General features: G+C 38.5%; 1 protein-coding gene across 4 annotated transcripts in view; it reads left to right on the top strand.

Moving 5' to 3' along the window:
* DEPDC4 (DEP domain containing 4) overlaps window positions 1-14,888 on the top strand; it is a 44,923-nt gene that overhangs the window by 6,808 nt on the left and 23,227 nt on the right. For 3 of the 4 annotated variants that reach the window (XR_014233157.1, XM_082349656.1, XM_082349655.1), the window contains exons 4-8: window positions 2,719-2,905; window positions 4,857-5,083; window positions 5,694-5,836; window positions 6,234-6,359; window positions 9,416-9,494. Coding sequence is in view for 3 of the 4 variants with exons in the window: in XM_082349656.1 (XP_082205782.1) it covers window positions 2,719-2,905; window positions 4,857-5,083; window positions 5,694-5,836; window positions 6,234-6,359; window positions 9,416-9,494 (762 nt within the window). In the remaining variant the exon portion in view is untranslated. The remainder of the gene's footprint in view (window positions 1-2,718; window positions 2,906-4,856; window positions 5,084-5,693; window positions 5,837-6,233; window positions 6,360-9,415; window positions 9,495-14,888) is intronic. The other variant, XM_082349657.1, reaches the window with a different exon arrangement.

Raw genomic sequence — 14,888 nt, 5'->3', positions numbered from 1 at the left:
TATTAATCTGTTTTACCTGACTTCCAGAAGAATATGTTTGTTCAAAGGTTTCCTCAGCTGAAACAAAGTTTGATTCCTACTGAACACACTGTACTTCTCCCACCAAAACATTTACACACTGAATGAAATTGCCTGTTTACGTGTCTTTATTTCCCACTGGAGTGTGCGGTACTTAGACAGGGACAGTCCTTGCCTTGTTCACTGTTGTATCCCTGTTGAATGGCCCAGTGCTTAGCTGTTGGAAGGTTACATTTAGTGGATGAATGGCTCACAGACAGCCTCCTCCTTTTATAAATATTTTCTTTTTATTTATGCGTCTATACACATACACTCATATGTACATATATGTGCATATGTGCATGTGCATGCACATGTGTGTGTGTGTCTGTGTAGGCTATGCTAAACGCTGGATGGATTGTATGCTCTTCAAATGTAGAGTCTATCCCCTTGGATCCCCTTCACTCAGCACAGTGATCATTGAGTATGAAGTGCTCCATTAAGATGACGGTGGTGGCTATATGTGTGGCTACAGTTTCCTTCTTGAGTCTAATTTCCTCACACAGAGCTAGCTATTCTATTTATCATCTCTGCACTTGGCTAGTATGCTCTAGACATGCACATTTCTCTGCTCCCTCACTTTCAGGTCTTTGCTCAAATATCATCTTTCCAATGATAATTCCCACACATCTTATTTAAAATTGCAACACTAACCCCCTAATGTAGTCTAATCTCCTTTTTTGCTTAATTTCTCTCCATAAAACTTACTATTAGCTGACACACCACATATTTCACTTTTTGTTTGTTTGTTTATTTATTGCCTGCCTCCCTCTCCCCACTAGAATATAAGCTCCATTAAGGCCAGGATTTTGCCTGTTTTGGTTACCACTATATCCCTGGAACCTAGAACAGTGCCTAATACAAAACAGGTCTCAATAAATATTTGAGTAAATGAATGTTCTGTCTTGATGCTATTGCTAAGAATAGTCTTGTTTCCACTTTTGGATGTATTCATAATATATCTATTCATACTTCTTGGTCACTTGATAAAATTTGCCTTCATCCATTTCATATGTGGCTATCCTTACCTCCTTACATAGGGTGTGGCTGCTGAAGGGCCACTATTTTTATATATGTATCTTTTTCTAGCACCTCATTCAGTGCTGTGCCCAAAGGTTGGTATCTACAAATGTGGACTGATTGATTAGAGGCTACTTATGATCTCAAGTCTTTACTAAAAGATTGTTAATTTGATTTATTTGGGGCCAATAACTCAGAAGTAGTAAACTCAGATGCCTTTAGGAGCCAGGCAGATTGGAGAGCGGGTGAGTACTTCATTTTCAAACGTGCAGGAAAAATTGTTGTTTTGCTTGAAATGTAGGGCCCTCTTGGCTATTTTTCCTTTTCCCACTTAAGGAAGAGATATAACTATAGGGAAATTAATTTCTACTGTAACAAAACCAACAGGACAATACCATGAAAATGGTAGCTGACACTCAACTTCACTGTTTGGGATACAGTAGGAAGTGGTGGGGTTTGTGGTGAGCTGGAAATGACATGCCAATGCAAATAGGGTAGCCACTAATTCATATCAGCTAACTTTGGTCAGGCATTAATTCAAGCCCAGTGTCATGAGATTTTAAGATTGTTTTTTCTTATTTATTTATTTGTTTGTTTATTTTTGGCTGCGTTGCGTCTTTGTTGCTGCTTGTGGGCTTTCTCTAGTTGCGGCGAACAGGGGTCTGCTCTTCGTTGTGGTGCGCAGGCTTCTCATTGCGTTGGCCTCTCTTGTTGCGGAGAACGGGCTCTAGGTGCGCAGGCTTCAGTAGTTGTGGCACACGGGCTCAGTAGTTGTGGTTCACAGGCTCTAGAGCACAGGCTTCAGTAGTTGTGACGCACGGGCTTAGTTGCTATGCGGCATGTGGGATCTTCTCGGACCAGGGCTCAAACCCGTGTCTCCTGCATTGGCAGGTGGATTCTTAACCACTGCGCCACCAGGGAAGCCCTCTTAAGATATTTTTAAAGAGAAGCTTGAAACCCAGAATTTTATATGAAATCTCCCATTTTTATACAAGTTAATTCTACTCAAAATACTTTATAATCAAACAAATCATGACTATGGTCCAAATTTAATACGTAGGCTACTGGCAGTAAAGCTCCACAAGAGATTTACTGTAGCTGTTGCTTTTGTAATTTTGTTTCCTTTAAAGGAAAAACAAAATATTAATGATGATCTGATAATTAGGATAATGAAAAACTTTATTAACTCTTAACATGAATGACCAGAAACCCAAGTTAAAATTAACCTAATACTGTATTTTTATTTAAAAGCAATTTAACTACAATTATCTCTGCTTTGAATAAAATTATAAATAATTAGTAATCTCATTCTCTCCAATCATCAAAATAATTTATAAGCAGGACCAGTAGTTTTTTTATATATCTGGAATTAACCTATTGATCACCTTAAAAGCTAGATAATATCACTTTATAATTAGCCTAAAATAAAATCAATATGGCTCATAACCCTGATGTCTATTTAAAGGTCAATCTTGAAAAGAAAAATTGTAATTTAGCAAATTTAAATTGTCCTAACAAATTAATCCATTATATTATGTAGCTTTTCTGTTGTATTACTAGAAATAGAAGAATTCTATGATACTGGTTGAATATGTATATGTTATTTATTAGTATGATAGTTATATTATTTTTCTTTCTAAGCCGTGGAAGATGTTTGGAAACAACAAACATTGCTACGTATTCTTCAACTGATTCACATTCCATTCTTAGAAAATATTTTGGAGCCTCCAGTTAAAACACAAAATCTCCAATTAAGTAAAGAGGAAGATCTTGTTATCTCAAACACTTGCCTCGACAGAGAGGTTATTCCAAGCTTATGTCTACTTGAGTGAGTGACCATTTTTATTGTCAATTTATAACTAAAATGTTCTTTCATATATTTTGCCCTTGGTATTTTAAGGTGTGAGAACATATTCATATGTATGAGCAGACACCATCATTGATTTAAAAATTAATCACTGTGAATTCTCATTTGATCTAAAATAGAAAGTCACTGGTTATGACCTGTGAGAAGATTATTGGAAATCTGAGTGGTTTCATTCATATGAGTTCAGGCATGATTTGTCCATCATTCTTTCCCTGCACCAGCCCTGAGTGTTTTTTCAAAGTTCTATTATTTCCGTTTTATAACCGTAAAGTAACAACCACCATGGTTTCTACCAGTTTATTTATTCCTGCTTTAAGAGAATCCTCAGTCTAGTAGGGGAGACATTCATGAAACAAAACATTACAGTCCAATGAAATAAGCCCTATCATAAATCAGTTTCTAGGAACCATAAGTATAAGATCTTGGGTACTGTTGAGATTCCAGCAAAGAGAACTGATATGATGCTTTCTCCCACATGGGCCAAACAAGAAAAGAACATCAGACTCCAAACCTGAGAACCAGAAAGCTTCAGATCCTACAAAGAGCTTGATGATCAGAGACCTGTGAACCCACTTAGATAGTCAACCATTGTCCTGTTTGCACATGACATGTTTGCTTCTAATTCAACAGGCCGAGAAAGACCCAGCAAATGAGTCTTCCCCAGCCCCTGAGTCAGGGAGAATATAGGGACACCAGCAAAGAAACAGGATTTCTTTAGGTGCCTCTGCAGGAAACAGACAGCAGCCAGTCAGCCTTTATGAGCTTCCAAGTGGAAAGTGTAGGTTATCTGCAAGAGAAATGCAATCCAACTGTCATTAATTTTTTCATCTGCAACACTAGGAGCTAGACGATAATAAGTCACACATGTTAGGCAATATATTCCATTCAACAGGGCTTGGTGGGGGTGGGGAGAAAAAAGGAAATGGAAGGGGAAAGAGAAGAGGAGGGAAGAAGGAAAGATACTTGAGGATCACCGAGAATTCATAGAATATATCACTCAGGAACCCCCTCCTAGGAAAATATTTGAGGAAAGATTTTAATCTGACTACAAAGAAATAACTAGAACCCCAAGGTGGAGACAGATGAAGAGGAAAGGAAATATTGGTAGGCAATGAACTTTGGTCTGTGCGCTCTCACTATTTTCTCTTCTCCCTAATTTTGTACCCACATATGTGCATGCATACAAACACACATGTGCACACAACATATTCGAAGTTGATATGGTAAGACTGTGTGAGAATGTACAAAATATAAGTGTGCTAAATAAGATATCAAAAAAGAAGGACATAGTATTAAGGGAAATTATGATAAATACTAACCTATCTCAGCAAAACCTGGGGGTGGGGAAGGTGGAGGAGAAGGGGGAATTAAAGCCCTTCCAAAATCATCACTGAAGGGAGGGAGGAGTGAAAGGATCCTAAGTTGCTTATGTTATTGAGGTCGGGAGATAAAAAAGGGGAAAACAGTGTGTGGTGGGATAAACAGTGCATCTTAATGGGGGAAATATTTGGTATCTTATTTTCAAATAGTGATAGAAACATATGCACCTAATGATCAGAGTGGGAAAGGGGAGAGGAAACACCAGTGGAATGGAACAGTACAGATGAACTCCTCTGAACAAAATTTAACAAAGTTAGAAACAAATAATGAAAAGGTGGCCCACAAATATTTTAATTCCTTGAAAGTAAAGGTACAGAAAGGTGTGGTGGTATGTGGTGAGGAGAAAAGCTATTCCCTCTCATTTACTCCTTCAGTCATCCAGCAAAAATTATTAAAAAGATTCTCAAAACTAGTTTCTTCTTTAGACTTGGTTAATTATAAACTAGATTTTATTGTTTTATCAAACAATGTTTTAGGCAGTTAAATGGAAACGTTAACCATTGATTTATTTTATTTTGTTTTTTACCTCCAGGATTGATAACTGGCTTAATGCAGCAATTGAATGCTTGGAATATTTCCCTGACCAGTTAATAGTTACTGTCAGCCAGCAGTTAGTACAAAACATAAATGAAGAGACAAGATTGAATACACAGAAGAAGTTACTCTTTGATGTCATAGTAAAATATTATAATCAAGAGAGAGATTGCTTATTAACTGATGAGTATTTTGATATTCATTCAGGAATTATAGAACTTTTAGGTAAGAGATGTTTAAACTTCAGTTTTTTTGCATAATCTTTTTTAATAATACAAGTTGCAGAAAATTTTATGTATTATATGAGTATTGCATTTTAATATTTTTCTTCTATGATGTCAAAGTACTTCATGGAGTCTTTTTTCAATTCACTTGGCCTGCCATGTAAATTGTACTATCAAATGTAATACTGTAGTATAGCAATTAGATCTAAGGTAATTCTATCACAGGGACATTCTAAGAAACATTTTGATATAGTACTAGCGGATTAGAGAATTGAGGTATCTGGAAATATTGTATTAATTTGGTGACCTTTTAGCAAAATAAAAATTGAGTGACACATCATGTCTCTTTTTTAGCTCTGTAGGTGGCCATATAATTTCATGTTAAAAACAAATTACTGTTTGACAATGCTGGAAATAATTATGCAGGTGTTTGGCATATTATATAGATAATTTACTGTGTGTTTGAAATATTTCCTAATAAAAACTTTCAAGTGTAAAAAAGAATCTGCAAACCAAATACAGTATCATAGCATTTTAATTGACTGCTACGTACTATAATCTCGGTTTTTTTTTTGTCCCTTGCTTTGTCTTCTTTGTAACCCATGTAACAGAAAATGAGAAAAGAACAGAAGCACTTGAAGCAACACAACTATATCTAAGATTGTTGTTGCCCAACGTTAGAGAAGAATTACGACGGCTACTCACTTTTATGGTGATTGCATCAGAACCCAATGCCTACAAATTACAAAAACAGGTGAAAAAAATTGCAATAACACTTTTACAATCTTCTGCTATTTTTTTTTTTAATTTTTTTTTAATTTATTTATGGCTGTGTTGGGTCTTCATTTCTGTGCGAGGGCTTTCTCCAGTTGCGGCGAGTGGGGGCCACCCTTCATCGCGGTGCGCGGGCCTCTCACTATCGCGGCCTCTCTTGTTGCGGAGCACAGGCTCCAGACGCGCAGGCTCAGCAATTGTGGCTCACGGGCCTAGTCGCTCCGCGGCATGTGGGATCTTCCCAGACCAGGGCTCGAACCCGCGTCCCCTGCATTAGCGGGCAGATTCTCAACCACTGCGCCACCACGGAAGCCCCTCTTCTGCTATTTTTTTTGAATAAAAATGATTCAAGTTAATGTTACTCTTTCTGTTTACAGTTTGATAACAAAACGGTGGTCCTGAAAACTCTTGCCAAAGCAGTTTTGCAATCCAAATCATTATTAAGAGTACGGGCAGAACAACTAGTCTTGTTTCTACTGGAGTTCCACTCTGAGCTCTTCAAGGTATCTGGCATTTTGCCTGGGCACATTTATTACTAAGCTACTTGTGTCAGACAAAAAGCAAATAATTCACTTAATAAATAATTTACTGAGTACCTATAATGTACAAAGTTTGAAGGAATGCTCTTTCCCCACACCCGCTAAAGAGAAGAAAGCAGAGTTAAAACAGTGTTGATATTTGCAAATATATTGATTAATTTCTTCAACCTATTTCTCTGTGCCAGACACTGTTTTAGGTGCTTGGAATACACTAGCAAACAAAACACAAGAATGCAGGCCCTTGAGGAGCTTATATCCAAGTGAGAAACCCAGACAGTTAAAAAAAAATACACACAATAAATCATCATCATATAGTTTGCTAGAAGGCAATAAATGCAATAGAAAAAAAAGAGCAGTTTAAGGGGATTTTGGGGTGCCACGGTGGAGGTTAGTAGGAGCTTACACTATTAAACAGCGTGGCCAAGGTTGGGCTCACTGAGAAAATGAGATTTGAGCAGAGACTGGAAGGGGGAGGAGTCAACCAAATGGCCATGAGGGTGGGGGTAAGTGGTTTGGGGCAGAGAAAATGGTTCCTAGAGCAGAGGCCTTGAAGGTGATGCATGCCTGGGTGCTGAGGAACAGCAAGGAAGTGGTGAGCAGGTGGGAGAGTGTTGTGAGATGAGGTGAGAGATATGGGGGCCCATGTAGGCCACTGGAGAGACTTTGCTTCTCTTTGGAATAAAATGGGGAATCATGAAAGGTTTTGATCACAACAGTGGCCTCATTTGACTGATATTTATGAAAATAACTCTGGCTTTTGTGTTGAGAACAGATTATAGAGGGGCAAAGGTAGAAGCAGGAGAACCTTTTAGGAGGCTGTTGTAATAACCTGGGCAAGAGATATGGTGACTTGAAACAGAGGAGTCATGTACCACAACGTTCATTGCAGCTCTATTTACAATAGCCAGGACATGGAAGCAAGCTAAGTGTCCATCGACAGATGAATGGATAAAGAAGATGTGGCATATATATACAATGGAATATTAGCCATAAAAAGAAACGAAATTGAGTTATATGTAGTGAGGTGGATGGACCTAGAGTCTGTCATACAGAGTGAAGTAAGCCAGAAAGAGAAAAACAAATACCGTATGCTAACACATATACATGGAATCTTAAAAAAAAAAAAAAGGTTCTGAAGAACCTAGGGGCAGGACAGGAATTAATACACAGACATAGAGAATGGACTTGAGGATATGGAGAGGGGGAAGGGTAAGCTGGGACGAAGTGAGAGAGTGGCATGGACATATATACACTACCAAATGTAAAACCGATAGCTACTGGGAAGCAGCCGCATAGCACAGGGAGATCAGCTCCATGCTTTGTGACCACCTAGAGGGGTGGAATAGGGAGGGTGGGAGGGAGATGCAAGAGGGAGGAGATATGGGGATATATGTGTATGTATAGCTGATTCACTTTGTTATACAGCAGAAACTAACACACCATTGTAAAGCAGTTATACTCCAATAAAGTTGTTAAAAAAAAAAAGTTGTTATTCTGCACCTAGTTTTTCATCAAAAAATATAATAAATGGAGATTAGGGCTCAGGTTACATGTTTAATTCTACAGTCACTAAACCAAAATTCATGTTTATAGCTTAGTTGTGAAACGGGTCCCAGATTCCAACCAGGAATTTAGAAAGAACATCTTCTCTCCCTTCCTCTTCCTTACCACTTAGCCTCTCCACTTTCTACTTTCTCACCCTGCCTCCTCCTCTAGGTAAATGAATTCTCCTCTTTCCTACATATGGTTGAGAAGTTAGAAAGGATTTTTTTCATTTTTTACCTCCCCCTCATATCAGAACTAGCAGTGTCGTAAAGAAACATACTGGTTCAAATATTGTGGCAGGACACAAAGGGAGAAAAGGAACTTGATGTGGGCTGGAGGAAGTGGGGGTATGGGATTCAGGAAGCAGGGAGAAGGGGCTCCGATGACTGGTTTCTGGAGACTAGGGAATGAAGTATTTCAGGGAGATTGAGATGTGGGTATTTATAATAGGGGATCTCGAGCATGCCAAGCTTTTTCCTGTTAAAGGGCTTTACCTGTGTTGTCTACTGTATGTCTGGAACATTTTCTCCCAAGTCTTTTTATGGCTCACTCCTTCACATCATTTCAGGCCTCTGCTCAAAATGATACCCTCTCAGTAAGACAGAAGCCTTCCCTTACTGAGATAGCTACCCATCTTCTTCATTCTAGCTTCTTATCCTGCTTTATGCTTTCTTAATGGCACTTATCATTACCTGAAACTATATTATGTATTTGCTGATTTTTTGAAATTGTCTTTCTCTCACATGAGAATGTAAATTCTGTGAGTTCAGACTAGATCTGCTTATTCTTCACCTAGAACTGTCCTGGAACATAGAAATCATTCACTAAATTTTTGTTGAATGACAGAATGAATTTATGGGCATGGCTTCATGTTTGTAAATTTTCAGGACAATAGAAGCTCATGGAAAGGTATCCTGGGGCTCAAGATGAAGGAACTATGTGGATATGAGGTTCAACATTGGTAGGTCTAGGGGGTGCCCTCTGTAACAATATTAGCTGAGGAATTATTTCCCCCAGATACATGTTATAATCTGGGATTTCCTTTGTATAACCAAAACTGGAAAAGGAGTATTTATCCATTTTAAGAGAATGATATTATTATGTATTTTAGAGCTACTATTTACATATGGATCATGTAATTACAATGTAAGATTATTTAGACCAGTGCTGTTATGGAAGTACAAATAATTTTTATTATTAGAAGAGAACATTGCACTAATGATTGGTTAATCTAGTTTCAGATATACTACATATGTGGGAGTAGAATATAGAATTTTAAGAATTCTAAAAAAGAATTTCAAGTATTTATAACCTTCATAATTCAGAGGCCTTCTGCTACCCGCCCCCTCTCCCCATCTGCAATCCTCTTCCCCTATGCATTGGTCAAAAATATTGAGGTTTGTTTTTTTCTATATTGGATTACTGGCTAGAAAAAAATTCATATTAAAAATTTGAAAATATCTGTTTTTATGTAGACACCAGTTACTTTATTGGATCTGGTTAGTAAGAAACTTAAGAAGCTTCTACATGGAGAAGATCCAGATGCTATATCAGGTATTGATAAAGTCTTATTCTTTCTTTATCATTAAGTGACTGTTATAGCCACATAAGTTGGAAAGGAGCCAAGGGTGAGTATGTAATAAATATATAATGCTATAAAAGGTGGTTACATTAAGGTTATTTTTTAATATCTCCAGAGCAAGTTCTTCTCTAGTTCTTTTTGGAAGCTCTTTGTTTGATTACCTTTCTTCTAAAAAGGTAAACACTTACTATATCTCATTGCTGCTCCCAGGTCTCACCTTCCCCTCCATTTATTACCCACCTGCCTGCTTCCTTGCTCCTGTGCACACTGTTTTTCTTTCTCCTATTTTTCATTCTCTCTCTCTTTCGCTCCTCTTTTCTAGGAAATGACAAAGTTTTTATAGAGGAGAAGCTTAAACCCTTCCCCCTACCCAGTTGAAAAGGCGCCATGATTCTTTTTACTCCATGTCTTGTGGCAATTGATCTGATTCCTTAATTTTTAATTTCTTTAAACCATAAAATATTTAAAATTCAAATTTCCTAAGATTGTCATGTGAGAGACAAAATAAAGTAATAGGTATAACTTTGGGTGCTAGGGCCAAATTGCCTGGGCAAATTATTTAACCTCTTTGTGCCGCACCTTCCTCATCTCCAAAATGAGAATAACAGTATCTACCTCGTAGTTGTTAAATATTTAGTATTTATATTAATAATATAACATTAGGGGCTTCCCTGGTGGCACAGTGGTTAAGGATCCACCTGCCAATGCAGGGGACACGGGTTTGAGCCCTGGCCCGGGAAGATCCCATATGCCATGGAGCAACTAAGCCCATGCACCACAACTACTGAGCCTGCACTCTAGAGCCCGCGAGCCGCAACTACTGAAGCCGTGCACCTAGAGCCCGTGCTCCGCAACAAGAGAAGCCACCGCAATGAGACGCCCGCGCACCGCAACGAAGAGTAGCCCCCGCTCGCCACAACTAGAGAAAGCCCACACGCAGCAACAAAGATCCAACTCAGCCATAAATAAATAAATAAATAAATAAATAAATAAATAAATTTATATATTAAAAAAAACTCAAAATGAGATTTCATAATTTAAAAAAAAAATAATAATGTAACATTGTTATAAATCATAGATACTATATTTAAATTGTATTATTATTTAAATATTAAGTACTATTGATGTTTAATATTAATTGACACTAATATTAAACCCTACTTGGTGTCAGACTGTGCTGAGCACTAACATGCATTTATGAAATTATTCTACACAATAACCTATTATGTAGGCATTATTATTACCCCATTCTATAGGTAAGAACTGAAACTTAGATTATGTAACTTGACCAACTAGAAATGTAGGTAACATTTCTTCCTTAAAAAAAAAAAAGTTTTCTAAGGCATTACTAATTTCTAGAAAAGTATTCATAGAGTAGGGCATACATTTATTTGCCAGGATTATTTGGAATTTCTCAGCTAATAGATGCCATTTCCTCCCATTCCCTTCTTCGAACATAGGGCATATGGCCACAGGTCTGTTGCCACATGCATACTGTCTGTTTGATGCTGTTAAACAGAGATACTAATGAAGTATTCTGAACCTAACATCTGGAATCTTTTTAGATTAGATCTCATCTGACTAATTTCAAGATAAACTTCATTTGGCTGCCATACTATATTAGATTTTCATATTCAATTTTTCATTAGTTTTGGCTTTGAGGAAAATGGAGGAATTGTAGGCATTTTAACATTTATTTCCATCCAACATTTATTCAACAATATGCCTTAAAGGGAGATAATGAATATAAGTGCTTTGCATTGTGCCGTGTGCTATAAGCACTTGGAAAGTGAAGAGTTATCTAATAATATTTTTCCCTAAATAGCTTAACTCTCGTCTCTTCTTGAAGTTTATCCCTTATTCAGTAAAATTGTCAGATTATATCAGTATACAACTTAATTGAATTTTTTAATTGTCTCTATGTTTTGTGTTGTATGCTCTTTTCTGCATGCTTGAATTGATTACTTGAAATTCATGTGTTGATTTAAAATGTTCCTGATATCAAATATTCATCCATCCATCCATTCAATTATTCACTAAACATTTTGAAGATCTACTCTGTGCCAGACTTTGTATAAGCACCACAAAATACAAGATGTATAAGATAATGCCCCTGATCGCAATAAGTTTATGTTCCATGTTAAAAGCAACTGGCACTTAGTAGTTATAGATATCAATAGATAGTTGTTGAATAAATTAATTCAGTGAAAGAATTGATGTATGAGAGAGACAACCATTTATAAATCAATCATAATAAAATATAAGAGGGATATGTTCAAGCCAGAGGAGGTTATAGAAGACTGGAGGAGGAGGATTACCTGACCTAGTTTGAGGGCATCAGGCTAGGCTTGTGGAGGAGATGATACCTAGTAGGAGTCTTAAAGAATTAGATGCAAGCTAAACCAGAGGAGTGGAGAAGGGGAAGATATTCTGGACAGGAGGAACATTGTGAGCAAAAATAGGTACGGGCTAGAAATTACAGCTGAGCGGTGGCAGGAATTGAAACTAGAGAAATAGATGTCAGATCTTGAAGGGCCTCATTTAGCAGCCAAGGAATTCACTAGGCAGCTGGGGAGGCATTTTTTATTTTTTAAAAAGTGTTATGGCTAGATTTATATTTTAGATAGTGCTTAGCAGCAGTTTGGAGAATGGGTTGGCCAGGGGGATTGGAAGCAGAGTTCTTAGTTAGGTGACTACTACAGTGGTCCAAGTGAGAAATCATGTAGGCCTGTACTGTAGCAGAGACAAGAGGGATGGAGAGGAGGGGACGGGTTTGAGAAATATTTAGGAGGTAAAATTGGCAACACTTGATTGCATCTGGGGGTCCGAGAGAAAGGGGACTCAAAGATAATTCTCAAGTTTCCAGGTGAGGTGACTGCCACCAATTCAGATAGAAAAACAGAGGAGAGGAACATGTGTAGGGAAATGACTGAATCTGTTTTGACCTTTTAATTTAAGATATGTGTGGGACATTCTGGTTGATATTTTCAGCAGAGCAGCTGGATGTGCAATTTTGAAGTTCAGGGGAAAGATATGAACTAAAACTAAATATCTGGGAGCATGTGGAAATTGAGGTCATTTAGAGTATGTTGAGCAATATAAGAGGTCCAGGATAAAACATCAAGGAACACTAATCATCAAGGGGTGAGTAAAGAGGAACCTGTGACTGAGACAGAGAAGAAATGTTAGAAGGGGAATGAGGTGAAGTCGTTCTCATAAAGCCAAGGAAATGTAACATTTTAAAGAGGAGGATTGCATGTGGCAGCAGATCAGGACTGCTCCGGACTCTCTGGAGCCAGTTAGTGAGAGCTGATTTAGTAATTTGAGAGGCAAAAGCCAGGTTGCAAGTGGGATGAAAAGGAATGAATGGGTAAGAGATTAAGAGTGGATCTATGATAAGAAGGGAAGAGAGAAGCTGGGAATAACTGGGGCGATGCTAAATCAAGCCAGAGATTTGAGCATAATGACCAGCTGAGAGGTCAAAAGAGATTACTGATGGAGCCAGGCCCTGGAGGAGGCAGGAGGAAATGTCTTCAAGGGCACAGGACCAAGGGTTTGCCTCGAACGGGGGAGGGATATGAAGAGTAAAGTTGACAGTGTGTATGGATATAAATAAATGTGTAGGTCCAAGGTAGAAAGTTGAAGGAGATCATTAAATGATGAATCCATTTTCCTTGACGAAGTAGGAGGAGGAGACCCTACTGTCTGAGGAGTTGTAGGGGGACCATTGAATGGATGACATGAGAAAAGGGGAGTAGTTTGAAATAGACAGGGAATGGGAAAAGCAGTTGAGAAAAGACAAATAAATGGACTGATGAGTAATTCTGAGGATCCAGATGAAGTAGATTATAAATTTTAGTGATGCCAATTTGGACAGTGTAATTTTCTCAGCAGCACTTATTTACTTGAATGTTCAAGTGTAAAAGGTGGATTCAAGCATTGATTAAGGGCTGAAATTTTGCTTTGTCAGGTGTTGCAGAAAGATTGGAGTGCAAGAAAATTGAGGACACAAATTAGTGAGAAAGTGGTTCAGATGATCAGATATGTGTCTGACTCAGGATGGGAAAAAAGAGATGATGAACAAGGAAAAATGGCACATCGCTCTGAGAGTGACGAGAGTTGTGACAGAGCTAAAGGCAGTATGGCATAGTATAGGGACCCCAAACCCTGGGACTGGGACAATCCCAGGTTCAGATCCTAGCTCAGCCATGTGGTCCAAGCTTCTGTTTCTTTCGATAAGGCAGGGCTGATAATAATAATACCTGCACACTTACACCTTAGAACATTGAAGATATAATGAGAAAAGGTACAAAAAGTTTGACATATGGTAAGCACTCATTGTAAGCTATTTTTTTTTTTAATAAATTTATTTATTTACTTTTGGCTGTGTTGGGTCTTTGTTGCTGTGCGCCATCTTTCTCTAGTTGTGAGCAGGGGCTACTCTTCGTTGCGGTGTGTGGGCTTCTCATTGCGGTAGCTCCTCTTGTTGCGGAGCACGGGCTCTAGGCACGTGGGCTTCAGTAGTTGTGGCACGTGGGCTCAGTAGTTGTGGCACGCAGGCTTCAGTGGTTGTGGCTCGCAGGCTCTAGAGCGCAGGCTCAGTAGTTGTGGCATACGGGCTTAGTTGCTCCGCGGCATGTGGGATCTTCCCAGACCAGGGCTTGAACCCATGTCCCCTGCATTGGCAGGTGGATTCTTAACCACTGCACCACTAGGGAAGTCCCGTAAGTTATTATTATATTATTATTTGAAGGACAGTAGATTCTGAATAGAGAGTTAGGTGTAGGATTTTAAGTTTTCAGAGGCAGTGTAATTCCAGGTGTCACCATAGGTGTGTTTAAGTGAAGCTGTGTTTATAGTGAAAATAGGCAAACCCCCGAATATTAATGGGCTTTAGGATTTCAAAGGTTACCCTGACTGAGAGTTGCTTTGGTGTGTCTGGAGGCTAAGGCATCCCCATCTGTAGATCAGCGTAGGGAGAGGCTTGGTTGATTGGTTGACTGTACATGCTAAGACAGCTCACAGAGCAGTGAAAAAACACTGCTCATGTTCATGAAATTCTTTGTCCATGTTTTGTACATGCTTCTGATAGGGTTCGGGACACACTACCCCAAAATATGGCACCTGACATACTGAATATTTTAAGCTGAAAGAGCTTGAGAAAATGCAGAAGCAGGAGGGTCGCTCTGACCTACTTCCCCCTTGTCCTTCCTCCCTGAAACTGGCCATAAAACCCTCATATGAGAGATGCCCTCCTTATACCCAGAGGAAAGGAGTATCCTTAGCTCCAAAGACAAAGGGAGGCCAAGAAGAATCTGAACAAACAGGCCTTGCTAAGTTTTCCCCAGTTTATTACGATTACATCA

Source organism: Balaenoptera borealis, assembly GCF_965194805.1.
Source record: "Balaenoptera borealis genome assembly, chromosome: 13".
NCBI classification, from domain to species: domain Eukaryota; kingdom Metazoa; phylum Chordata; class Mammalia; order Artiodactyla; family Balaenopteridae; genus Balaenoptera; species Balaenoptera borealis.
This window is presented reverse-complemented; position numbering and strand designations above follow the sequence as displayed.